Source organism: Anolis carolinensis, chromosome 2, assembly GCF_035594765.1.
Source record: "Anolis carolinensis isolate JA03-04 chromosome 2, rAnoCar3.1.pri, whole genome shotgun sequence".
NCBI classification, from domain to species: Eukaryota; Metazoa; Chordata; class Lepidosauria; order Squamata; family Dactyloidae; genus Anolis; species Anolis carolinensis.
Window position 1 is genome coordinate 294,563,999 of NC_085842.1, and position 27,849 is coordinate 294,591,847.

The following is a 27,849-nucleotide window of genomic DNA, read 5'->3' on the forward strand; positions in this document are numbered from 1 at the left end:
CCCATAATTCCTAACAGCTGTTAGGAATTGTGGGAGCTGAAGTCCAAAACACCTGGAGGGCCCAAGTTTGCCCATGCCTGGCCTAGAATCAGAGTTGGGAAGAGACTGCATGGGCCATCCATTCCAACCCCCTGCCATGCTGGAAAAGCACAATCAAAGCACCCCCGACAGATGGTCTGTTTAAAAGCCTCCTTGCTAATTCCCCTTTGATTCGATTCCAAAGGAAATCCTCATGTCTTTGAGAAGTACGTGGGCCTTTGGTAAAGTTGTTAAGAGCAACTTCCTTCTTTGAGGTTGAGAGAGTGTGACTTGCTCAGGCCCATCCACCAGGTTTCTCCGTGGAGCACCCGGGATTCGAACCCGGCCCTTCCGAGCCGCAGGGTCAGGAATGCAACCGCTTCGCCATGTGCCTGCAGGTATGTAAATAAGAGTGATGACGTTTCGCTCCTGGCGGCCAATCACCTTCGGGGAAGGCGCAGGAGGCGAAGGTGTGTTTTTTGAATGAGGTTCCGAAGAAAGAACCAGGGGCGTGCCTCATGGGAGCCTCCTCCAATCGGATGCCTCCTGAATAGTACGTCACGGCCGTTCCATCCAATCAACCGCCGCGGAACTCTGATTCAAACTCCTGGGAGGCCTCCGCAGGTGCTTCCTGCTGGCCTCCCTGCAACCGGGCCGATGAGCGTGTTACTCTCCTGGAGAGCGATGGAGCCCCGGCTGGTGGGGCCTGGGCCTTACCGGGCCACCCGTCTGGTAAGTCAAGGGCGCTCTATGTAAACTACAAACCCCATAGCATGGAGTTGAAGTGGCGTCAAGCCGCATTAATTCTGCAGTGTGGATGCACCCTCAGAATAAAGTCACAGCTTAGGCAAGTGATGATTATTTTTGGATTCCTGCTCCCAGCACCTTAAAGCCAGCATGATGGGAACTATAGTCCAAAAAGTAACTTGTCCAAGCTGCTATTTATTTATTTATTTATTTAGGGTCGAACTGCCCTGCTGAGGGATGCTGGGAATTGGAGTCTAAAAGGATCATTTGCCTAAACTGGCAGAGGGTAGCTGAGAAGTTCAGTGCAAAACAAAAATCACATAGCTAACATGACTTTTGGAATTGTATTCCAAAGATACACTTGTGGAGCTAGAGTCTCACTTGTAACAACAACAACAACAACTCGGGCTGTGGCGCAGGCTGGAGAGCAGCTGCAATGAATCACTGCAATGAATCACTCTGACCAGGAGGTCATGAGTTCGAGGCCCGCTCGGAGCCTATGTTTGTCTTGTCTTTGTTCTGTGTTAAAAGGCATTGAATGTTTGCCTATATGTGTAATGTGATCTGCCCTGAGTCCCCTTCGGGGTGAGAAGGGCGGAATATAAATGCTGTAAATTAAATAAATAAATAAACAACAATACAGTAGAGTCTCACTTATCCAGCACTTGCTTATCCAACGTTCTGGATTATCCAACGCATTTTTGTAGTCAATGTTTTCAATACACCGTGATATTTTGGTGCTAAATTCATAAATACAGTAATTACAACATAACATTACTGCGTATCGAACTACTTTTTCTGTCCAATTTGTTGTATAACATGATGTTTTGGTGCTTAATTTGTAAAATCATAACCTAATTTGATGTTTAATAGGCTTTTCCTTAATCCCTCCTTATTATCCAACACATTCGCTTATCCAACATTCTGCCAGACCGTTTATGTTGGATAAATGAGACTCTACTGTAATAATAATAATAATACGTTTATTTGTATCCCGCCACCATCTCCCCCGGAGGGGACTCGGGGCAGCTCACAGAAATATCAAATACAAAACAATAACAATATACAATACATCAATAAACAATAACATGCACCAATTGTAATATTTGCACATTAACCAAAACGAATAAAAACACACTTATTAAAAACATAGAATTTAAAAATAGTGAGGTTATCCAAGCTTCACTTATCCAAGGTTCTGTATTATCCAAGGCAGTCTGCCTTTAGGTAGTCATTGTTTTTGTAATAAATGTTGCAATGTTTTGGTGCTAAATTTGTAAATACAGTAATTACTACATAACATTACTGTGTATTGAACTGCTTTTCTGTCAATTCCTTGTAAAACATGATGTTTTGGTGCTTAATTTGTAAAATCATAATGTACTTTTATGTTTAATAGGCTTTTTTCTTAATCCCTCCTTATTATCCAATATTTCACTTATCCAATGTTCTGCCGGCCCGTTTATCTTGGATAAGTGAGACTCTACTATATATACAGTAGAGTTTCACTTATCCAACATTCGCTTGTCCAGTGTTCTGGATTATCCAACGCATTTTTGTAGTCAATGTTTTCAATACATAGTGATATTTTGGTGCTAAATTCGTAAATACAGTAATTACTGCGTAGCATTACTGTGTATTGAACTACCTTTTCTGTCAAATTTGTTGTATAACATGATGTTTTGGTGTTTAATTTGTGAAATCATAACCTAACCCTGGTGGTGGCACAGTGTGTTAAAGCACTGAGCTGCTGAACTTGCAGACCGAAAGGTCCCAGGTTCAAATCCCGGGAGAGGAATGAGCGCCCGCTGTTAGCACCAGCTTCTGCCAACCTAGCAGTTCGAAAACATGCAAATGTGAGTAGATCAATAGGTACCATTCCGGCGGGAAGGTAACGGCGCTCCATGCAGTCATGCCAGCCACATGACCTCGGAGGTGTCTACGGGCAACGCCGGCTCTTCGGCTTAGAAATGGAGATGAACACCAACCCCCAGAGTCAGTCATGACTGGACTTATCGTCAGGGGAAAACCTTTACCTTTACCTAACCTAATTTGATGTTTAATAGGCTTCTCCTTAATCTCTCCTTATTATCCAACATATTCGCTTATCCAACATTATGTCGGCCCGTTTATGTTGGACAAGTGAGATTCTACTGTATTTAGTAAGAGGGCCCTTCCACATAGTCATATAGCCCAGTATATCAAGGCAGATAATCCACAATCTCACATGAGAGGTCTCACATCAGAAGTGACTTGCAGTTTTTCAAGTCACTCCTGACGCGAAGGAAAAAAAATCCACAATATCTGCTTGAGTTACAAGAATCCACACTGACATATAGTCCAGTTTAATGTTGATTTTATACAGTTGTGTGGAAAGGGCCAGAAAGAGCTTTAAAGTCTAGTCTGTAAATAGCTTGATTAGTTATAATGTAATTTTTAGTTGCGTGATGTCTAATTTGTTGCAATGTTTTTTTGTTATTGCTTGATCTTGATGTTGAATGTGTTATTTGTTTTATGGTAATTTATAATAATAATACAGTAATACTCTTTATTTGTACCCTGCCCCATTTCTCCAAGTGACTTGGGGTGGCTCACAATCACACTTCAAATCAATACACGAACAAACACAATAAACCAAAGCACAAGTGACAAAATTAACAATAAAAATGACAAAACATTGTAGTTAAAAACACATTCATTCCTATGTATTAAAAGGGCCTACTACCCGAATGGTGACCCAACGAATGAGAAACCTCCAGGTCACCAATCCTCAACCACTCAGCTCAGATCCTGCAAACTCAGGGATGTGTCTTCCTTGACTGAGGACCTCATCTCACTAGAGCTTGGATCCACTTTAAATCCACTTTAGGGATTTAAACAGCTCAGCCAGACAGGTCCTGTGTCTCACCAAACTACAAACCCCAGAATTCTGCAGGAGTCCGAAACTGGATTTAAAGTGGATTCATGCTCTAGTGTGATGAGGCAGTGAGTCTCTCCATACAGAAGGCAGTCTTTCTGTTTTCCAACTCACTACCTCACCAAGCAGTATGTCTTTTCTAGCGAAATGTCTTCTCATGATATGTCCAAAGTATGACAGTCTTAGTACATTCATTCTGGTTTCTAAAGAGAGTTCAGGTTCGATTTGCTCTAAGATCCATTTATGTGTCTTTTTAGCAGTCTATGGAATCCATAGAACTCTTCTCGAGCACTATATTCCACATGAATTGAGAGGAACATAGAATCGAACAGATAGCTCTCCAGCTCTGGAGTGGGTAGCAGCATATATTTTTCTTCCTCAAATAAATATGAGGAATCTTAAAATACAGGCACCAAAAATGACAGCTTATGGCTCATTATCTGCCCTGCATTATGCTTTGCCCACAGTGACTGGAACAGTCAATCATTGAGAGGGTAAGCTAATAAATTCACTTTTATCTATTGGTTGTTTACATTTTGCGGCATTGAGAGTTTGCTGCTATTTGTTGTTAACCGCCCTGAGTCCCTATTGGGGAGATAGGGTGGGATAGAAATAAAGTTATTTTATTATGCATTTTAGCTATTTTGACAGGTGTCTTATAGGATTGATAACACATTTTGTAGAAATTTTCTAGAAGTAAATAGCTTCTGAAAGTTTTTATTTTTACACTTCAGAGGTATTCCCAGAGGTATTCCCATGATCAAGCGGCCAATGTTTTTGACCCATTTTGCAATACTTATTATAATTTTTGTGCATGAAACAGTTTGTGTATATTGAACCGTCACTATTTCAACCTCCCATATGGACAGCTCTGGGTTTTGGAATATCACAGATAAGGTACGCTGAACCTGTTTTTGTTGCCTAACAAGGATGTACGACAAGCATCATTTTCTGGTCAACAAAACTTTTGGAAGTTCCATTGGTTCTACAGATCAAGTCTAGTTAAAACATGAAATGAAAATTACATAAATATATAAAGCTTTTATCTCTCTCTCCCCCCCCCCCCCCCCGCTTCAGTGGAACCAGACCATTGAACTCTTTCGAGAAGGAATGCCATTACGGAGGCACCGCTGTCACTTCAAAATCTATGAGCGCTGCTTCACTGCATCAGAAGCGGTAGACTGGTTGCACAGACTATTAAGGCACAACCAAAATTTTGGTCCAGAAGTAACCCGAACGCAGACGGTTCAGCTCCTGAAGAAGTTCCTGAAGAATCATGTTATTGAAGATATCAAAGGAAGATGGGGCAAAGAGGATTTTGAAGACAATGGTCAATTATATAGGTAAGTTCCTGGTTAATATTTATTTATTTATTGCATTTATATCCCTCTTTTCTCACCCTTGGGCGGGGGGAGGGACTCAAAGCAGGTTGCAGCATAATCAATGGCGAAATTCAATGCCTCACATATGTAAACATCAAATCAACAACATAAACAATAGAATGAAACCATTAAAACTATAAAACTGTGATAACAAATCACTCACTAAACCCCATGAAACAAGAAGAGCTCTTTTACTTCATGCAGTGTATGTAAACCCAACCCGACTTCTGAAGCATCAAGGATTTTAAAAGAAGAAGTTTTGATCTCTTCTTTTTAATACTTTTAAAAACATTTTGCTGTTGTTTGCAAACAGATCTATTGGCTCAGGACAATAACAGCTTAAGATGATGAAACTTGGAGTCATGACTCATGTTACTATCTTAATCCACCTATAAAAGTCCAGACTTGACTTGCAATTTCTTAAAAAATGGTTTAATTCATTACATATATTCTTTTTATTTCTCCAAACCAAGAATATTGCTCCAGTTATTACTGAATAAACAGAATGGCAGATCAGATTTGGGAAGACTGAAATCCGGTTATAGATGCATTAACCTTTTGATCATATTTCCAGACACTTGCTGCATTATATTCACTTTCTGATAATATACACTGTCAGAATGTGCTGTTTTCATTCACTCTGTTTTACCCACTGCTTACTAACACCATGTAACGCAATTTTGGTTCCTGGGTTATAAATGTCATTTTCTAATTGGTTCTATCATAAAAACATGAAATACGTTTATTAAACTGCAAAAACTTTGTTTTTGTGGGACATCCCGTAGCAGATTTTGCTATAGTTTTTCAATGAATATCTCATAGCGTTTCAACCAATTCAGCATAGTTTGTGGCAGCCACAAAAATGAAGTTTCTAGTGTATAACAACTATTTTCAAAGTAAGTACCACATAATTAAAGAAAAAAATGTAACACTTTCAAACTAGGAACAGAACATTGTTCAATTTTTGTTACACAGTGTAATAGATGGGTTTTAAGAATGAGTCAAATCTGTCCTGCTTTGCCTTTTGCTAGTTTGTCCTTTTAAAACCATTCACAGATGTGCATTTAGAAAGGTTTGATGAGGAGCAGCTTAAGGAGCTGGGTAGTTTTAGTCTGCAGAAGAGAAGGGTGAGAGGAGATATGATAGCCATGTATAAATATGTTAAAGGATGTCATAAGGAAGAGGGAGCAGGCTTGTTTATTTGCTGCCCTGGAGATGGACTCAGAGCAATGGCTCCAAATTACAAGAAAGGTGATTCCACCTGAACATTAAGAAGAACTTCTTGATCATAAGAGTTGTTCAACAGTGAAACTATCTGCCTCGGAGTGTGGTGGAAGTTGGAAGCATCTAAACAGGCTGGATGATCATTTGTCGGGGGAGCGGGGCTTTGATTGTGCTTTTCCTGCATAGCAGAGGGCTTGAAAAGATGGCCCATGTGGTCTCTTCCAACTCTATGATTCTATGAACATCAAGCAAATGCTTAAGGCATCAAGAAAGTGCCAGCCAGGCATTGAGGGAAAGATGAGCTTTCACTCTTTCCATGTACAGGGGAGTTGCCTAGCTACGGAGATTGTTTTCCCTGGCACAAAGATGTGGGAAAAAAGGAGTGTGAATTATTTCATAGCCACACCTTCTCTTGCTGTTCTCTCCCCCTCCCCTAGTTTCCCCCGGGCGTTTTTAATGTGGTTTCTTTTCTGTCTCATCATGTTAAAACACAGATGACAAGTTTTTCTGCAGCCAAACTGCTATTTAACATTTCATGTGATATGTTTTTGGATCTATCAGATACGGATAAATAAAACTGTGGACACTGCTCCTATGGATACGAGGGCCGTACTGTACTGAATAAAATGTTGTAAGAATAGGCTACAGTAGGATCTAAAACACTTGATTTTCAAACACCTGGGTTTTTGTGGGGCGGGGGGAAGAGGAGGGTCTCCTTTAGGTTGGTTGAGAAGGTGGCTGAAGCCTAATAAAAAGGTAAATTGGCACTTCTAGCAGCTCTTAAGAGAGTCAGTTCATTCACATATTTTGGCTAGAAAAGGCAATCTGGGGAGTCTGGGGTTTTCTTTTCTTTTTTAAGGATCAGGGGACTCAAACAGACATTTCGTTGTAACATAAAAATAATAGTGTTTGAATACAGCAAATGCTTTTTCAAACACTATTACAATAGTACAATGAGATATTGAAACATACTCAGTTTTGTTCACTATCTTTAGGTTGTACCAGGATAATTTTTGTCCTTAATTGTTCTTAGCCCAACACCAGCCAAGATGACAACCTGTGTTTTTCTACATTTCAAAGCTCACAAGTTAGTCTGTAAATATGAGTTATCCCTTATCTGGTAATCAGAAATGCTTACAAATTTTCCACATGGGATTTTTTTTTTAAATGTCAGGAGCGACTTAAGAAACTGCAAATCACTTCTAGTGTGAGAGAATTGGCTGTCTGCAAGGACGTTGCCCAGGGGACGCCCGGATGTTTGATGTTTTACCATACTTGTGGTAGGTTTGTCTCATGTCCCTGCATGGGGAGCTGGAGTTGACAGAGGGAGCTCACCCGCTCTCTCTGGATTTGAACCGCTGACCTATCGGTCAGCAGTCCTGCCGGCTCAAGGGTTTAACCCATTGTGCCACCGGGGGCTCCATCCACATGGGTAGCTGAGATAGAGACATTTTTGCTTTCGAATGGTTCAGTGTACAGAATCTTTCATGCAAAAAAGAGAGAAAATATTGTGTCTAAAGTTACCTTCAGACTATGAGCATCACTTGTATATAAAACAAATGAATTTCTGGTTTAGACTTGGGGTCCCTCTTCAAGATATGTCACTATGTACAGTAGAGTCTCACTTATCCAACATAAACGGGCCGGCAGAACGTTGGATAAGCGAATATGTTGGATAATAAGGAGGGAATAAGGAAAAGCCTATTAAACATCAAATTAGGTTATGATTTTACAAATTAAGCACCAAAACATCATGTTATACAACAAATTGGACAGAAAAAGTAGTTCAATAAGCAGTAACGCTATGTAGTAATTACTGTATTTACAAATTTAGCACCAAAATATCACGATATATTGAAAACATTGACTACAAAAATGCGTTGGATAATCCAAAACATGGGATAAGCGAGTGTTGGATAAGTGGGACTCTACTGTATATGCAAACATTTCAAAATATGAAAAAAATCTGAAACTCAAGACACATCTGATTCCAAACATTTTGGATTAGGGATGTTTAACCTGTATGGGATCACAAAGACTCTCAAATAAAAACAACATTTTGCAAAGGGTTTTCAACCTTAATCAAACATTTTAGTTGTTTTAACATATACAGTACATGATAGTAACGTGCTGTATAAATATGAGTATTTAATGTAAAAAGAGAAATGTAAGAATCCTTAATTAAACTAGCCAGACAAGTTAGCAATTCCAAATATGAACAGACTTGTTGTTGGTATCAGATGTGTAAAATAATGTGGCAAGATCTTGGAGGGAGGTAAGGAAAAGATTGCCGAAACTGGCCTGGCATGGGTGGGTTCCTGTATTTTGGCTGCTGTCAAGGTGTGTCTTGTTACTGCTATCTAGTCTCATCTAGACTGGAGTTCCTGTCTTGTTGTCTTTGTATGCCTAAAACTTTATGCATTTAATGCAGTCATATGTATCACGTTACCTTGCTACTATATGGTGTGACCTTGAAACTTTATGTAGATTGGATTGTTTTGTAATCCATTTATATGTAAATTTACACGGTATCAGAATTGGGTGGGAAAACAATGGATCCCTACAGAAAAGGAGCACATAAAGGTCGTACTCTGGAGCAAACTTGTTTTCTCTTGCTTCAGAGACTAGAACAGTGGTTCTTATTTGGCCTACCACCCCCTTTCCAGAAAAAATATTACTCAGCACCCCCTGGAAAGGGGGGCGTGGCTTATAGGGGTGGGTGTGGTTCCTTCTCAAGAGGGCAGGGCTGAGCCTCTCCCTTAGTCCAAGATGCAGGGCTGCGAGGGGGAGGTGGGCGGGGGCCACAAATGGGTGGCCAGGACTGGGATGGGTGGAGTTAGGAGCTCTGAGGCAGGGCTGAGCTTCCATCCGTGTCCTGCGACACCTGCCAGGACACAGGGGGCAGGGCTAGAGGAGGGGGCGGGGCCTCTTCCCAAGTGCCTGACGGGGCTGAACCTCTATACCCCACCCCCATGTTCTAACAAGCACCTCAGGGGAGGTATACAGAGGCTCCTGGGAAGAGGCCCTGCCCCTAGCCCCACACTTTAGTCCTAAAAGGCCTCTCAGGAGAGATATAGAGGCTCAGCCCTGTCTCAGGCTCTTGAAAGGAGGCCCCACCCCCTTCCTGTGATACTCTAGGCTGTGTGAGCACTGGAAACCAGACACCGAAGCCAATAAACAATCTAATATCTTTATTAAAGAATTGAAGAAATAAACCAAAAATAAGCAGAATATATAGTCCAACAATAGACCTTCTGGGAAAGGTCAAATATAGTCCAGTATTATAAAGTCCAATGTCCAGTATTAGAGTTTAAAAATGATAATCCAATTAACCGAAACACACTCAAACTTCCAAGCAGTTTGAGTGGGGAATAATCCAGGTCTTTTGCAAGAGTCTCAGGAAGCTAGTCCAAGGCAAGAAGTTCAAGGTAAGACAAGGAAACAAGGCAAGGCAAGGCTGAAGATAGTGGATCCAAACGTGGTCCAGACTTGACTAGAAGGCGAGGCGCATCGCCCGGTCTACTCGAGAGTAGCGCGCCACAAGGAACTAGAAGCGAAGTTAATCCTCCAACTGACACGTTGACTAGCCAGTGCGCAGAACTTTTAAGGGACTTCAAATCTCCCTTCAAAACAGGTGTCCAACATTTTTCCCAAGGGAAAAACTGGCTAGAGACAACATCTTCGCCAGATGCAAGCCTCCCTGGAAACTCTCAAGGGAAACGGGTTAGTCAGCAGCTTCTCTGGCTGCTAATCTCGCGCTCCTCCATAAGCTAGCCTTCTCCGAGCGACTTGATTCCCAAAACACCCTCCTATCAAAGGGAGGGAAACCGCTGGGAACAGGCTCGGCCTCAAGGCCTTTTTAAATGAGCTTTGGGCTTGTACTGTCAACAGGGAGCATCTGGAAGGGAACGGACTCTTGCTGAGTCGGCATAAACCCTATATCCTCGTCACTCTGGTCCGCAACGAATACAGGATCATGACCCGAGGGACCCTGGGACATCACACTTCCCTAGCTCCGCCTCCTATGTCCCAACAAGCGCCTCATGAGAGGCATAGATTCTCAGCCCTGTCTCGGGCTCTTGGGAAGAAGCCATGCCTACTCCTCTAGCTCCGCCCCCTGTGTGTCCTAACAGGCACCTCAGATGCTCAGCCCTGTCTCTGGCACTTGCGAAGAGGCCCCTCCCCTGGCCCTGCCCCCGTGTCCTAATAGGTGCCATCAGCGCCCACCTGGATCGCCGCAGCGCCCACCTGGATCGCCACAGCGCCCACCTGGATCGCCACAGCGCCCACCAGGGGGCAGTAGCACCCACTTTGGGAATCACTGGACTAGAACATGAATACATTTATTTTACAAGAAAATAAAATATTAGGAAGACTTTCTACTGTAAGAAATTTTTGACAGTGGAATAGATTTACTTGTAGATTAGTGTATCTTCCTTTCTGGAGGTCTTCAAATGGAGGCTGCATGAGCAACTTTCAGGAGTGTTACAGAGTTGGCCCTCCTTATCCATGGATTCACGGATTCAACTATCCATGATTTGAAAATATTCTCCCCAACTCAACATTCCAAAAGACATTAGGGATACAATTATTATTATTATTATTATTTCTTATAACCCACCTCCAACTCCCCGAAGGGACTCGGGGTGGCTTACATGGGGACAAAGCCCTGAGAACAACAGTTTGATGTACAATTTTAATTTATCCCCTTTGTCCCCAATACAAATTACAGGATTAAAATGCATAACAAAACAATTATTTAAAACATCTTAAAGTGAACATGAAACTATGCCATTAAATATAATGGGACGTGAACGTCCATGAATTTTAGTATCCATAGGAGGTTCTGGAATCAAACACCAGTGGATACCAAGGACCCACTATAATTTGTGTATTCCCGTATGGCAGGGAGTTGTACTAGATGGCCCGTGAAACCTCTTTAACCTCTATTATTCTCTGTCTAGCATTGTGTACTCAGATTGACAGGAGCTTTCTTGGATTTCTGATAGATAACAGTCATTCACATTACAGTAGAGTTTCACTTATCCAACACTCATTTATCCAACGTTCTGCCAGCCCGTTTACGTTGGATAAGCGAGACTCTACTGTACTTGTCATCTAATTTTTTCAGATGGAGATGGTTGGAATTTAACCTGAGACCTTGTATCTGCAAAGCATAAACTTGATCAAAATTGTGGTCCCTCTGCAAAATCCAACCAAAAATGTAAATTTGCAGCATGCAGTTTTTCTGACATCCATGGCACATAGGGCCCAGTTGTGACTCCATCTAAACACTGAAAATTTCCCTCCTTCCAGAACCAATCCTGTCCCTTCCCACTCATTCCTTTTCTCTCCCCATAGAAATGATCAGTTGGGACAGTGAGATATTCATGGCCTCCTACTTTTTTTTGCTCTTCTAGAACATTAGATGTCCTGGAATTTGTCTTGAACTGCTTTTTCTCTAAAGTACATTATTGGAGTGAAAATAATTTATTTTGGTTAATAATTAAGAATAACTTTTTAAAAAAACCCAACCTAGCTGTTATATTAAAAAGGAACTGTTTTCTTTTTAAAGTGATTGAATTATTTCTCAACTCCAGGCAAGTTTCTATACCTCTTCAATTGACATATTGAGTCTGCCCAGCCCACAGGACAGAGATTTTGTAGCTCTTCTAGAATATGTCCAAAAATATGAGTCTTTTCTTGAACCTGAAGTTCAGGTACAGCACTGGCTCAGAATATGAAACAGAAGACCACAGCTGAGGAGCCTGCGTTGTCACCTCCTGGTCCCGTGGCTAGCAAGATTGCTTGGGGTGTCTGTTTGCCTTTTCCCACCGAAGCGGTACATATTTATCTACTCACATTTGCCTGTTTTCAAACTGCTAGGTTGACAGGAGCTAGGGCTGACAGATGGGAGCTTACCCCATCTGGCGGATCTGAACTGCCCACCTTTAGGTCAGCACTTCAGCCAACCTTCAGGTCAGCAGTTCAGTGGCACAAGGGTTTAATCCATTGCACCACCATGGCCCCCATATAATGATTAGACATTTAATGGTGTGACCTCTGCTTATTCATTGTCCACTTGGAACCCATAACCCAGAGAAAACAGCTATAGAGCAAACCCTCCTTGTGAGTAAAGAAGCAAGCCAGAACACCTTGCTTTCAGATGACATGAGAAGCAAAGTTCTGTGGTGTAGTTAACTGTGTGCTGGCTATTTCTGCCCGGCAAAGTCCATAGCTGCAGTTGAAAATGGTGCCAAGCTTTCGGAGCCATGGAACCCACTTGGTTTTCCAGTAACAAAGAAGGACTTAAGTATACTCCCAATTGCATGCCTGTTTCCTCAAGGGGACTGTAGCCGAGTCAAGGACAAGTCACCTACCCTTTTTCTGGGCCTGAGAACCACAAGGATTCAGTTCACCGACTTTCAGCTAGCCTATTATAGCATCCAGCCACGGTCTAGCACCTGTACAGCTTCAAATAACTCTGACAACAAAGAGATGTAGAGTGGATTTATTGACAAGATTGCAGTCAATTAAACTCTGCCACTCAGCAAACTGAAAAGTCTGTTTTCCTGGCAGAAGAATAGCCTGGACATCTGGGAGTTTGTCTGGCTAAGCGTTGACTGAAGACAGGATACTGGAAAAGATTAGTCTTTCTACTTATAGGAACTTGCTTATGAAACGGGCACAATGGCAAGAGCTACTAATGCATATCAGGCAGGTGGGGTGAAACAAAGGGCAATGTGTACTGTCACTGAAGGAAGGAAGGCAGGAACAGACACTGAAGTTCTGATGTCATGAAGGAAACTGTGTTGGTATGAGTTTTCTCCCATTTAACTCTTAAACCTTTCCCCACATCTTTCTATAGCAGAAGGGTTTGAATCCAGTAACTTGTAAAAACAATAATGGTTAACATTACTGTGGATTATAAGAAAGGCAGACTTCAAGCTCTCATTCCTTTTCCCTTCTAAACTAAAAGTAGGATGGTTTTTTCCCAGTCTTTTAACATTTGAACAGTTTTTAAAAAGATGAAAGCTAGAATTATGTATGGTTGTACTGCAGACTGAATAAATTTCTTGAAATATTCTTGCTAGTGATGAATGTGTTATACTAAGGTTGTGATTTGGAAAGTCTGTCTTACTAATGAAAGCATTGTTGTTAAACATATTTTGAGCACCCTCTCGTGGATCATTGAATTAGAGCACCATATTTTGAAACCTGATTGGATAGGGTATACATTTGAAACACATATATTAGTTCTGTTTTTTTTTTAAATGTGGCATTTAGAGATGCATGAAATCTGACCATCATCTGATTTACTTTTGAAGTATTTTTTTATTATTTCTACTTTCTGAAGACAAAGAAAAACAAGTAAAAGACACATAATGGTGTTATGAATGAAATTGATGTAAGACATTGGGGTGTGTGTGTGATAAAGAGGTGTTATTCAAACCATATGAGGGACAATAATTTTCCATATGAAGTCAAAGCATAATCTTCTATTCAATCACCTGCAATAATAAAAATAAGATATTAGTCTGAAAGGACCTTTACTTGGTTTATATTATTATTATTATTATTATTATTATTATTATTATTATTATTATTATTATTATTATTATTATTTCTACTACTACTACTACTATTATTATATTTATTTATACCCCGCTTTATCTTTCCAAAGGGAACTCAAAGCATTAATATACAATCTAAAATATACAAAAATGCAAGCATTAAAATAGACAGCAGGGAGGGGGCCATTCTGGCTTCCCTGGGAAGAAGGAAGTTCTAGAGTCGAGGGGCAACTACAACCGAGCTTGAGAAGAGCTTCCCCTGAAGATCTCAGGGCCTGGGAAGGTTTGTACAAGGGTATGTGGTCAGCCAAATAGCCTGGACCCGAACCGTCTAGGGCTTTAAAGGTCATAACCAGCTATTTGAATTTTAACAGACTGGTAGCCAATGGAGTTGCTGCAACAGGGGGGGTTGTCATTAATGAAATTGATATATTAATTACTAATCATTTACTAAGAAAGATTAGGTAGAAGAGTTACTAGTTTCTGACTTATCATCACATTTCCTTGTGTGGGTATTGTTTCCAATATACCTATGCACTTTTTATCCTCTGCATAAACCATCACAGCTGTAGAAATAAACCATTTTGAGAAATCTGACCCAGTAGATCAACAGTTTGATATGTGCAAGCATACACCTTAGTGGATAATGGCAAGAAAAAAAATGTTAATAAGATTGTTTTCACAATGTTAACAAGATGGATTTTTATGGCAATTTCAAAGCAGGGATACCCAAATGAAGGCCCGTGGGCCGAATGTGGCCCCCACCCTATACATTAGTCTTAGGGTCACACTAAGTTTGAAATGATTTGAAGGCACACAACAACAATCCTAATCAACTTAACACTCTCATCAGCCAAAAGCAGGGCCACACTATTCATTGAAATATCTGTAAGGTTATGTTGGTTAAAATTGTTCTTCATTTTAAATATTGTGTTGTTCGTTCATATTTTTTGCACAACAAAGAAGATGTGTGCAGTGTTTTTTTCAAACTATAGTCTGGCCCCCCAACAATTTGAGGGACTGTGAACCAGCCCACAGCTTCAAAGGTTTGAGGAGCCCTGTTTTAAAGCATGCTGTCTCTCTTTTTCCTTTCCTTTCTGCTTTTCTTAATTTTTAGGTTTCCTCCTTTCTCACCACTGAAACCATATCCTAAGCGATCTCCTTGTAGAAAAGAAATTGTGAAGTTCCCAAACTGGGATGATCTTGAAAGAGATACTTTTAGAGACCACATCCCAGTAAAGCCCATTGTGTTGGTAAGATTTCCACTTCTAACACCATCTCCTTTGCTCTCTTGCTCAGAAGTATATTGAAAAAGGGTAGGATTTGTGATTATATGGAAATTATCATTATTACCAGTATTATTATTTTATCAGAGCAGTGAAGAAATATAATAAAAACATCAATTCCTGAAATTCATTGGAATAAGAATAAAAAAGCAACAGATATAATAAAACAGGCAAAATCAGCTGATATGTTTAAAACAAAATGTCAAGCAAAAAAATTTGATCTGGCCTCATCAATTCAACTTGTGACTCTACCATTGTCAGTTTACTTCAGTATGATCTTTAATATCTTTACTTGAAGAAGTCAGTGAAGCTTCAAAAGCTTGAATGATGTATTTTCTGCATTTTTGTTGGTCCAATAAAGTTTTGTGAATTTTATTGTACTAAATAATTGAGATGTTGATGCCAGTCAGACCATCATGGAAAGGGTATTCTAGAGATGGGGAACCATAACCGTAACCCTCCATTCTCTTATTGGTGTATAAGGCACAAAATTCTTACCTGGTGATCTTAAGTCATAAGTAAGTTGTTAGAAAGAGAAGTACTTCCTCACATATTTGCTTCCCTGGTTAATGGAACTGAAATTGCAGCTCACTCGCTCTTGATCAGGGTTGTTCTGCAGAAGCACTGCCATTGAAAATAAGTCTCGTTTCCCCCCCTTCTGCTATAGAATTCAGAAATGTGGTTCAAACGTCACAGTATAGCAATTGGGGAAGTACCAACATGCAAACTCATACATCGGCGACAATTAACAGAAGCAAATCTGGAAAAGATATGGAAATCCATGACTTTGTCACAGTAAGTATATTGCATTATCCCTTCATTTTCTCTTATTACAGTAATCTACAATGATTTGATGAAAAACCCTAGCTCAGCAGTAAACTTCTGAAATCATTGGTTAGTAAATCTATAAAAGCTCTGTGTCTACATAATCTTCTGATTGACTTGTGCCCTCTGATGTCAAGGTCACCTTTTCGCAATCCAGTAATGTACATAAGCCATGCATCTTCTGATACACCAGCAGTATATTTGCTGTTCTATTGTATTGGGATGACTGCCTTTTATTGTTATTACTAACTCTGACCATTTTTTGGAAATAAAAATAGTATGATCAAAACAAAGCAGTTTACCTAGCATGTGATGAGAAGTTTTCAGATATTCTTTGTGTGTGTGTGCATTAAGGGGAGAAAACAGCTGTAATGGGGCATGTGATCAGGGGTATCAGGATCTCCTCTTCTTGTGCTACTTCTCACAAGATGAGGGAGTGGCCTGTCTTCAAATGTTCAAAGATGCCTGCCTTCACTTTCCACTGGAAACTCCACTGAAATGGGTGGTAAATGGCAACCAGAGCTAAAATCAACGTTTGTTTGGTAGTTCCTTAGATTCTAAAGAGATAAAAGCCTAGAGCTTGGGAGAGGAAATTCAAGATAGGACCCAGAATTAGAATCTTCCTAGGGGTTTGACTCCTAGTCTCAACAGTCACTATTAGGCCAACTTTCCTAGCCTCCAGAACATCTGTCAGATTCTGAAGGACCCCAAGGAGCTTGGTTCCTCGGGACCCCAAAGAGACTGCTCAACTTGCCACAGTGGGTCAGAACCTCTCCTTTTCCACAGACCTGACCAAATGGAGACCTGAAACTGGAAAGAGGATGACATTGTAGGTTTTACTTGCAAGTGCCTGATTGTTCTCCAAGTTTAAGTTTTCTCATCCAACTCATTAATAATAATAATAATAATAATAATAATAAAACTTTATACCCCGCCACCATCTCCATGTCCCCCGCCACCATGTCCCCCGCCACGGGACAAGGCCCGACCAGCACAATTTACAAAAACAACAGCATAAATACATTGAACAATATACAAAAAAATTAAAACACAGTAAGACAATAAAACAAGAGTTAATATAGCAGAATAATATCAATCAAACTCATGGCCCTAGGGAACGGCATAGAAGCCTTGTCACTGTTTTGATTTTATGCTGCAAAAGAGGATCGGACAGATGGGCTGTTGTGCTTTGTATAGCTTTGGAGTCAATACACCACTGCCATGGAATACTGGTTTTTCTTACCTTGGTAGCTGTTGTGGCCTGAGGGCTATGATGTGCTCCTTCCCACTGAGAGAGTTGAAATGTGTAATTTTTAATACAAAATCACTGGAGGGGGAAGCCTTGTAGGATTTCTTCTTCTGTATTTTTCCATTCTAGATTTCAGACTATGCAATGTTACTATGTGTAGTGAATGATACTTCATAATCTGAAATGCATAATCTCTGTATTTGAAGGATTTGTTTTCAAAACAAGCTGCTTTTTTCTGTTACTACAGTAAGCTTGAAGGTGGCTTATGATTCTGATGAAAAGCATTTGTGCTAAAATCCAAGTATTCCAGTAATTGTAGCTCGTCATTCTTTTCTAGCTGTTCTGCTAATGTGCTCAGCCTGGTTTTTTTGTATCTTGCTCAGCTTGCAGAAAACATTAGGTGTGGATTCTCTGAACGACATGCTGGATACTAAACTTGTGAATCCTAAGCATATAATTCAGAATGTGTATAATGTCAACAAACAGGGGGTTGTGATTTTAGAAGATAAATCAAGTAAGTGCTTGCCTGCTTTTCCAGAATCTGTTTGCTGACATGATCATTTTGTGATATATGTGTGCGTAGCTTGGAAACATTATTTTATGAGCTATGCTCATGTTAAAATAAAGAAAAATATTTTGTAATGATCTGGATCTGTGGTAGATTTAAAGATGGGATGGATAAACAATGTGTAGGGTTGAATTTCAGCTGCACTTGATATAATTTCCTCTTCTTTGTGGCTGTTAACGTCTCAGAAGGCCACTTCCATTTTGGGTGATGAAGAATGAAAGTACTTAACCAGGATGAGAGTACATGCTTTTCTAGAAATAGTTAGCCTGCAATTATCATCCCTGGTCATTGTCTATCCTTGTTAGGACCGACAGGAGTTACTGCCACAAATTATTTGGAGGGTTGCACATGTGGACACCCCTGATATATTGTGTATTTTTCTAATGTATATTATTCTTGGTGATATGTTCTGACAATATCTGTTGCATAGCTAATGCACCCTGAGTTTGTACCCCTTTCTTTGTTTTGTATAAAGAACTCTAATGCATTTATCTGTTTCAATAAAATCTCTTCCCCTTTCAATTCTGCAGAGGAGCTGCCTCATTGGGTTCTGTCAGCAATGAAGTGCCTGGCAAATTGTAAGTATCAGTTTGACATGAGTGGAGATTTTTGTCTCTTTCTGTTTTTTATAAAATTAATTTCACTAGGACAACCAAGTGTTCGTTCTATGGTGTAAGAGCCATTGTAGTATGGGTTTTTCTCTCTCTACTCTGTAACATTCAAAGGTCAAGGTCTTTTGGAAGGATGTTAGTCTACAACACTGTTTCGCAAACTGTGTTCCTTCAAATGTTTTGGACTTCAGCTCCCAGAAATCCCAGCCAGTTTAGCAGGTGTTAGGAATCATGGGAACTAAAGCTGAAAACATCTGGAGGAGCACAACTCGAGAAACTTTGGTCTACAGTAAGCTATTTCATTCTGCTAGCTCAGATTACTAAGGTAGTTGTCTGATGAGGAAAGATCGAGACATACAAGAGAGCTGCCCAGCAATGAATTACCATAGGAAAAGATGCAGTTTCAGTGTTTTTGTCTATGAATGATGTGCCACTCCTTTCTAGCCTGTCACCATGGTCAGATCGTTCATTGCATGAGTAAAATATGTCTTACTTTGCATGGGCATAGCTCAGAGATGGCAGCCCTAGAGTTATCAGATGGGTTACTATGCCTCTTGTTCTGAGCTTCCGCCCTGACAAGAAGAAACCCAGTGTTCTTGGGCTAGTTGGCTATGGAAGATATTCAACATGGAATGGACCATGTGCATTAGTTTCTTGATTCTATGTCCTTCTCAAATTAGATATTTTCCACTATGGCGGGAGTATTATTTGCAATCATTGATGATCACCCTTGAATCTCATAAGTGGTAGGGCCAGTATTAAGCTCCTCTCCTTCCCTTGAGATCTTGTCTACTTTGGGATGGCCCTAGCTGAGCAATGGTAGAACACAAAGGGTTTGCCCGATGCTAGCTTATTGCTGGTTATTGGAAATGGAACTGTATTGGGCATGAGAAGGAACCTGCTCTCAGCTAACTTCGGGGTTTTGAAACTTTCAAGTGTTGGAAGAAGGAACCAGATCAAACAGCCTAGAAATTGTTGGTTGAGTCCATTCACCCCCATGTTGTTAGATCACTTCCCATGATTCCTCATGATTGACTATGTTGACCAGGGCTGATGGAAGTTGTAACCCAGTAGTAACTGGAGTGACATATGCTTTCATCCAGTTTAGATAATCTACAACTCCTATATAAGAACTACTTATGGCCCTGTTGTAAATCCTGAAATAGCAGGCAAGTGAGAAACTTGTGCCACTGGAGTTCTTTTATATTTGAAAACAATGGAGTATTTTACAAAGCAGGAACTGGTTGACAGAAATAAGGTATTCTGGGCTATTGCCTTCCCATGTTGTATTTCTCATTTGCCAAATTTTAAAACTATTTTTTTGTGTTGTGAGTTAGTTTCTTCTTTCCTCAAAGTCACTTCAGTTTCTCGTCTGGAAAGGGGATTGGCTATATTTCTCCAATTTGCTGAAGTCTGATAAATATTGACTTCTTTTCTCTCCCCCTCATCTTCCTTAGGGCCCAGGTGTCCAGATTTGAAACAGCCAACTTACTCAGGGTTTGAAAGAGATGTCTTCAAAACTATAGCAGATTTCTACGGCCACATCAAAGAGCCCCTTCTCACTTTCCAGTTCTTTGATATCTTTGTTAGTGTATTGGGTAAGTTGTGTGTCTCCTTCACAAGGTCCAACAAAGGTCCATCTACTGCATTAAACCATACTGAGAAACCTGAATGGCTTCAGCCTTAGGTGAACTTTTCACAATGCCCTTATGCCTGTTCCATCAAGAACTGAATGAGGTTGAAGCCAATGTGAACCTGTCAACAAAAAGAACAGTTGGCACATGCTCCCTCACTTTAGGGTCCTGAAAACACAGAAATTCTTCATATAAAGGACACACGAGGCACCAGAAACTTGTCTCATTTATTTAGAGAGATTACATTGCAGATAAAGATAGAGCTTATGACACAAGCCGTTTCTTTTATTGAACTATATATTGATATATTTTAAGTTATAAACCATTATGAAGTTTAGAAATGTAGAAATGAAAGACAATGTATATTTTAAATAACCCTCTTAATACCAGCTTGGATACTTTAACTTTGTTGTAGAATTAGACCTACAGGATATATATTGATAGCTGTGAATGCTTAGGGCCAAAGAAGGATTCAGACTGGATTCCCCAGTGGTGCCAGTAAATACACCAGATATCACTCCATGAAATGTTTTTAAATCTGTGGTGAAATATTTGTGCTACACTAGAGCTCCTACAGGGGTTCAGTTTTAGGTTGCATGTTCAAATGAATTGTACAAGTTTGGGAAACAGCCCAACAACAGTAATTGTGAAATACTCTTTAGCGAACAATGATTAGTAAACACTTTTCATTAACAGTTTCTGTTATTGCTTACATCTTGGTGTTTCTTCCCAGAGGAAACCTAAAGCAGTTCGTAATAAAACAAAAACAAATTTACCCAATTAATTGAAAATATCAGAATGATAACAAGACCCCAATATATCAAGAAATGTAAAAGAGCTCAAAAACAAGACAACAAATGATCTTAGCTAAGTCTTGTCAGCTTGGACTTTGGAAAGATGTACACTCAGAAAGCCCTACAACCTATATAGGTAGGAGGCAACTGGGGAAAACATCACCTCCGGGTTGGGGGCCTAAGGGTCTCAGAAGTCCTTTTCTTTAGGTTAAAGGTAGGCAATATGATTATTTGGTCAGGAGTGTCCCAGGCTTTAATATTTCAAAGCCTAAAGCTGAGACCTATGGATAGCCCCAGTGACATTACAAGGGCTATCCATCGTGATATATTACATAACATTTGCTTAAACTTCTTTTAATGGATTGCTTCCATTAACCCAGTGTCCTTCTTAGTATCTTGAAGCTTATTCTTCTCCATTACAAGTCATGGTAAGTCAGGGAAGAGAAGGTAACTTAATGTAAATACAATGATCCTGCCTCTTCATCAAGGTGATTCATGGACTCATGTGTCCCAATCTCCACCATAACTACACCAGTTGTAACGAAATATGCACTTAAGGTATCTATTCTGTCTCTGGTTAGGATTCCTTCTTAACCACAGATTGCAAATCAGCTCAAAACTTGATTACTAAGGTACATAAACCTGATCAGCCCTAATCATGATTAGTGCTATGATACACATATAACAGGACATCAGTTGTTACAGGAAGAGAAGCATAAATATGTGACTAACTTGATTACTAAAGTACATATACCTGATCAGCACTCATCATGATTAGTGCTATGATATGCACAGGACACCAGTTGTTACAGGACGAGGAGCATAAATATGCGATTGATTTTGTAACTGATTAAGAAATCAGCAGCACTGCATCCAGATGAAGCTAAAGAATGTGACTGATTCTGGTAGCTGAACGTAAGTTATGTTTTAACCAGGACTCTTGCAGAAGGAAAGACTGGCTATTGAAGCACTTCAGATTTGCTGCCTTCTTTTGCCGCCACCTAATCGCCAAAAGCTGCAGCTGTTGATGACTATGATGGCCAGGATCAGCTCAAATAAGGATCTGCCACCACTCTCTGATACAGTTGGGACAAGAACACTGGTGTGTATGTGAGCTGGGAATGAAAGGTCTTGGAATTGGTTTGGAGAAAACATGTCCATTGCAAGATGAGACTTATTTCCAAAAACCAGCAGCATTGTATTTAAGAGGATGTGGCCTGGAAAGATGTTTAGTTTCACTCTGCCTGCACAGCTTTCATTGCAAGCTGGAAACTGGCAGCACATATTTTGAATTTCTTGAAAAAAGTAATCAAGAACTGGCAGCTCACCCATTCTCCTACACTCCTTTCATCTCCCTCCATTATCTAATATGGCTCCTGCTTCAAATCCTGTTTTCTACAATGGTTGAGTAGAGAGAAGTGGACAAAAAATGGGTGAGTGGGAGGGGGTGGAATAGATTAGAGTTGGTCTTGAGAAGCCCTTGCCCTTCATCAAGAAATCCATTGTTACTCAGATGACAACCTTGTGATTTTACCTGAAATAGTAAAATCCACGTTGTCTTGTTCATTTGGCTAGGAGACCCATAATTGACTGTAGGTTTTGAAAAGCACCTGTGTTGTACTTGGTACACTCTGGAAAAAATGAGCTGAAATGAATTTCTCATTTACACTAGCAAATTTAATGGGCAGTTTTTCTCAACATGGAGAGAACCAGGTTATATTGACCTTCCATATAGATATTTAAAAATGAGGGATGTCTTAGGGAAAGAAATAAGTAGCAATCCCAACTCAATATTTAACATGACTGAATATTCAGACACACAAACTAGACTTTTAAGAGTTAAGCATTAATTGCTCTGGAACTGTATAGATGAATTTTCCAGTTTCTTCCACATTCATTAAAATGAAACCTAAAGGTTTCTTCCATTCCAGATATGAAGGTATTTGCGTGACTTAGTGGGCTTTTAGTGGGCAGAAAGCCTAACCGTAACTTAATTCTCACTCTTTCTTATATAATAGTAATAAATAAGGATGCTGATATATGGTATTCTGTGAAAACTGCCACTTCCATTCTTTGATTCTTATCTCTTTCAGATGGTTCAAGCTTTTTCTCATTGTATTCTATGTTCTGAGGATGAGGTTGACTTGGATGAATTACTAGCTGCTAAACTGGTGTCATTCTTAATGGACAATTATCATGAGATCCTAAATGCTTCTCCTGCTTTGAAAACTTCAGTAGAGGAACATGTAGCCCATCTTCAAAGGGTTCAGGTGGGAGTTGCAAGACAACTTTTTTTTCCTCAGCTCAGGATCTTCTTTAAAACGAACTAATTTCATTTACAGGAAATAAACAGACAAATAGTTCAGTGTTGCTAAATTTGATTAAACACTTCCTGTTTTTCAATAAAAATAACCTTTTATGCTTGGTTTATAAGACTCTTGGAAGTGAAGTTGAAATTTTCTTCTTGTCAAAGTTTTTTTTCTATGAGGCAACCATACTTTGGAGATGGAAGGCAAGGAGGCAGACTTGATAGTATGATGCTTCAGTTATGTCAGGAGACAATTGCCCCAGGATGGGGCTTCCACCAAAAAAGTGATCAAATTTGCTTATTCTCTTCTTTGTTCATATCATTTTTATCCATGGATAAATAGGCTTAAATAACTACAATGAGTGTCGAAATACAAACATCTTACCTTTCTTTTAAAAATATCTCCCATTTTCTTTAAAGCAGATCAAGTATCCTGGAGCTGATACAGATACAACTTTGCCTCCTCCATCATTTTGTCACCAAATCAGCACCGATGAATTTGAACATCAAAGAATAAATGGCTGTCAAGAGCCCCTGGCAGGCTTGTTAGAAAAAATTGCAACAAATACAGAAATGTCCCGCAAAGAGAAGAAGAAAAGGTTGAAAAAGGTAAAGGAAATGGTCAAATATTTCTGTAAAGTTTACTCTTCAACCTTAACTAGGTTTTGTTGTTTTCTAATGTATGTGAATACATGCCACTTTTTAAAAATACTATCTCCCAAGTTTTTTAAATTTTTGTTTTTGTGAAATTTTATCTTTGTGGATTTTCATCTTGGACACTCATACAAAAACTTTCATGGGGTTGTTGTGTGTTTTCTGAGCTGTATGGCCATGTTCCTGAAGTATTCTCTCCTGACGTTTTGCCCACATCTATAGCAGGCATCCTCAGAGGTTGTGAGGTATATGATATACCTCACAACCTCTGAGGATACCTGCCATAGATGTGGGCAAAACGTCAGGAGAGAATATTTCAGGAACATGGCCATACAGCATGAAAAACACACAAGAACTCTGTGATTCTGGCCATGAAAGCCTTTGACAAAACTTTCATGGGCCTGCACATCCACAAATACGCACCTTAAGGACTGGAATGTGCTGTGTTAGGAGAAGGAGAACAAATGTCTTGCATATGTAAATATTTCCCCAGAACAGGGTGCTACTAAAGAGCATAATGTTTCTAGGACAAAACATTTTGTCCTAGAATACGCTTCTAGAGATGTAAAAAGTGACACCCCCCATTTTTATTGGTTTCCAATTTTCTGACAACAAAGTTATTAGATCCTGCTTGTATTATCTGTAATATAGATTTATGAAAGAATTTTAATTCCCAAATCCCAAGGACCATCGAGGGAGACTTTTAATTGTAACATAAGGTCTCTATACACATAAAAGTAGATTCGGCTAGCAGAAGTTTCACATTGGTTTAGTCACCAGGGTGCTGTCAAAAAGTAGAAATGGATGAAAAGCAGAACTCAGTGTTGTGTGTGTGTGTGTGTGTGTGTGTGTGTGTGTTTTGCTTGAAAATGCTAAAAAACTAGGTGGTACTGAGTTGACAGAGAGAAAAGCAGCATGTTGAATAGAACCAAAAACTCAGTGTGTTTAGTGTGCAGAGATGAGAAGAAGCAGACCAGAGCTTGAAAGTATGGTATGGTTATGATTTAGGTCTGTTGAAACCGTAATGTCAAGAAACAAGTAATCGAAAAGCAGCGGATTCCTGTTTACTCCTCCCATGGCTTAGACTCAATCTATTTTTTAGTTAAACTTTGGTCTAGTAAAAATGAATTCCTTTGACAGGCTGCAGAAATGTTATTATATTCCTACTATGTTAAAAAATCAGGATAAGTTTTCTTTGTATAATTGTATTGCTGGTGATAACAGAAATAAAAAAAATAACTTAAGTAATGTGTGCTTCTGTCTTGGAACTGAACTAGTGTGCGACAGCATTTGACAAAACAAGGAGATTTCACCTCTTGTGGGTACATATTGAAAATGTCTGCTTTAATGAACAAGGCAGTTAAAATGGGTCAAATAATTGAATCTATGCCTTTTCCTTCTAGTTTCAGAAATCCTACCCCGATGTATACAAGGAGCGATTTCCTACTCCTGAAAGTGAAGCAGCTCTGTTCCCAGAAAAAAGTAAACAGAAACCACTGCTGTTGCTATGGGCATTGAAAAAACCTTTCCAGCCGTTTAATAGAACAAGAAGCTTCCGTATGTAGGACTGTGAATATGCTACTTCCCAGTAATGGTCAAATTTCAAAATGGCTGGAATTTTGTTAACTACTGAACACACTTTAACAATGAAAAAGAACTAGGACAACAAATTGCTCTGCTGAGCCATTATCAGTATTAGGTTAGATTCAGATTTAGGGTGCGTCAGTATTTTGATAGATTCTGACTTAAGAGTAAATCTGCTCCATAGAATTAATGTAGCTTGACATGGTGCAATGCTATGGAATCCTGGGAGTTGTGATTTTACAAAGTCTTTAGCCTTTTCTGTCAATGACTGCTGGTGCCTCACTAACTACAAGTCTCAGGATTCCATAGCATTGAGCCATGGCTTTTAAAATGGTATCAAACTGCATTAATTCTACAGTGTAGATGTATGCCTAGTCATATGTAGAACGGAGATAATGGATTTTTTTCTTTTTATATATTAATTAATTAAGGACTCCCTAGTTTAACCACAGCTTGTGAGAAGGGGGTAAAAGAGGCTGCATGTGGGCAAAGTGAGTAAAGATTGCCGTTTCAAGATGTGGTAAATGTGTTTCTTACAGGAAGAATGAACTTTGTACGTATATATTCTTGGATTTTTCAAGGTGTAATACAAAGGAATGAACCTGAAATACTGGAATTTTGGCCTGCTGGTTAGCCGCAGATCAAATAGTTAATGAAATGTCGAACTACTGATTTTCAACACTGGGTCACATGTTTGTGTGAGAATACCGATTTCAGAAAAGGGCTTACTTACTAGTGCACTGCTTCCTAAACTTTGGAAGTAAATGTTTTCTGAACATCACCTTGTAGCTGCTTTAGACATTTACACAAATCTGTTGTGCAGTGTTTAGAGTGGACTCTGCAGAAAATGTTTCAGCTATACTCCATAAAAAGGAAAATCAGCCTGTTTAGCAAGTCTTGCAAATGCTGATTTGGTATCAGTAAATGTTTTATTTTTATACCTATTTTATCTACTTCTATACCGGGGGTCACATAAACCTTGTTCAGGCCCAGAAGAGTCATGAATGAAACGGTTTAAGAAGCCTTGTTCTAGTGCATGGTGGGAGCTTGCTTATGCAGCACAAGACTGATTGTGGAACAATGTCTTGTCTGTCGGCTCTACAAAGGGAAAAAAAGGATTCTTGCGTAGGTTTGTGTTATTTTTCACTTTCTTGAATTGTTACCTTCATTCCTTTGTTCAGCATTACATCGTGCATAAAAGGCTTGTACAATTGTTTCTTCCTACATTTCCTGAGAGCTGAAGACCAAAAAACATGGAGGGCCAAAGTCCCTGTTCTAATGTGTGCTTTTGTTTCAAAGAACCCAATATGTGCCTATTCTTCATTCTCCACCAAGCATCAAGTACAATGGAGAATGTTGTGTTTGATATGGTCAATTTGATTGACTAATTGAAAGTCATGAGCTCTTCCTGGTTTGTACCATTAATAATAAACATGCCACTGTAATAATAGCTACACATCGTGTGTTAGGAGTATAAACTAGGAATGGCCTATATTATTATTTGTGCTTAATATGTCTTTGAGTTCAAACAACTCTGTAAAATAGGTTAATCTGAAAGAGGATGGTTGGCTGTAGGTCACCCAGTCAACTTCATGGCCGAATATTGATTTTTCAGGCTGAACTTCACAGCTTCGTGTCAGACATTCTAAAGACAACTTTGGGAAAGGAGGGAAGTTGAGGGGTTTGTAATGCACTCATATTGAAGGACAAGGCACATGTTTCTCATGTACATAATGAATTTTGTACTTCAAACGGACATTTTGAATGAACCCAAATTTACTGCACTTCTAAAACATTTCAAGAAATAAAGCTATGATATTTTAATCTTTGTATTGGATTTGTTTTCTTCCGGGAGGTTTTGTTAAGGTATACAGAAAATTGAATCATAGAATCCCACAAGAACCTTTCCACATCCTTGTTAACAGAAATACAACAAAGATAATGTAATCAATAACTTGATGCCCTTCCATGACACTCTATGGGCTCATCTTCATTGACTACCTAGGTTGGTCCAGACTTGGTGTGACAGAAACTTGTGTCATTGTGTGGATGATTAGACTGCTATTTTTGGAACAGGGTTGAGACCAGGATGGTGATTACATTATCTACAGAAGGTAGCCATGAAGTGGTTCCAGAATTCCACAAAAGGCAGGTTCACTCATCCCCGGTAGGGAGAGGGAGAGTGGTGCCAGCCCCGCTTGGCTCTTTTGCCTCCTGAGACACGCCACAGGGCCTCAGTTTTCACCTGCCTCAAGATGTCTTGTGCCTCAAGATGTGTGTACAGGAAAGGCAGAGGGAGCACATAACAGCCTCCCTGCCTGCCTTCGCCTCTTCTGCTCACAGGGCCTGCCTCCTTCAACTTTACTCACCAGAGCCAGGGCCACCTCCTTCTGCTGCTGGTGAACCCCCCCCTTCCTTGCACCAGCCTCAGGTGGTCCCTGCCTGATGGGTGCTTTCCCCTCCCTGCCCATTCT

General features: G+C 39.8%; 1 protein-coding gene across 2 annotated transcripts; it reads left to right on the top strand.

Annotated features, from left to right (window-relative positions):
* Positions 1–616: 616 nt before the first annotated feature.
* On the top strand, positions 617–27,199 carry depdc1b (DEP domain containing 1B). Of its 2 annotated transcripts, none has more exons than XM_008102868.3 (11): positions 617–750; positions 4,760–5,025; positions 14,980–15,115; positions 15,816–15,943; positions 17,606–17,736; positions 18,321–18,368; positions 19,859–19,999; positions 21,765–21,931; positions 22,923–23,099; positions 23,558–23,746; positions 25,195–27,199. In XM_008102868.3, exons 1-11 carry the CDS (start codon positions 676–678, stop codon positions 25,354–25,356), a joined length of 1,620 nt encoding a protein of 539 aa, XP_008101075.2. In that variant the 5' UTR covers positions 617–675; the 3' UTR covers positions 25,357–27,199. The 2 variants fall into 2 exon arrangements, with proteins under 2 accessions (XP_008101075.2, XP_003216290.3); XM_003216242.4 differs by having other exon boundaries at positions 23,561–23,746.
* Positions 27,200–27,849: the final 650 nt, after the last annotated feature.

Coding starts and splice junctions, on each gene's coding strand:
- depdc1b (XM_008102868.3), top strand. CDS start 676: ATGAGCGTGTTACTCTCCTGGAGAGCGATGGAGCCCCGGCTGGTGGGG. Junction 18,369..19,858: donor AATGAAGTGCCTGGCAAATT/GTAAGTATCAGT, acceptor CATCTTCCTTAG/GGCCCAGGTGTCCAGATTTG. Junction 23,100..23,557: donor CCCATCTTCAAAGGGTTCAG/GTGGGAGTTGCA, acceptor TTTTCTTTAAAG/CAGATCAAGTATCCTGGAGC.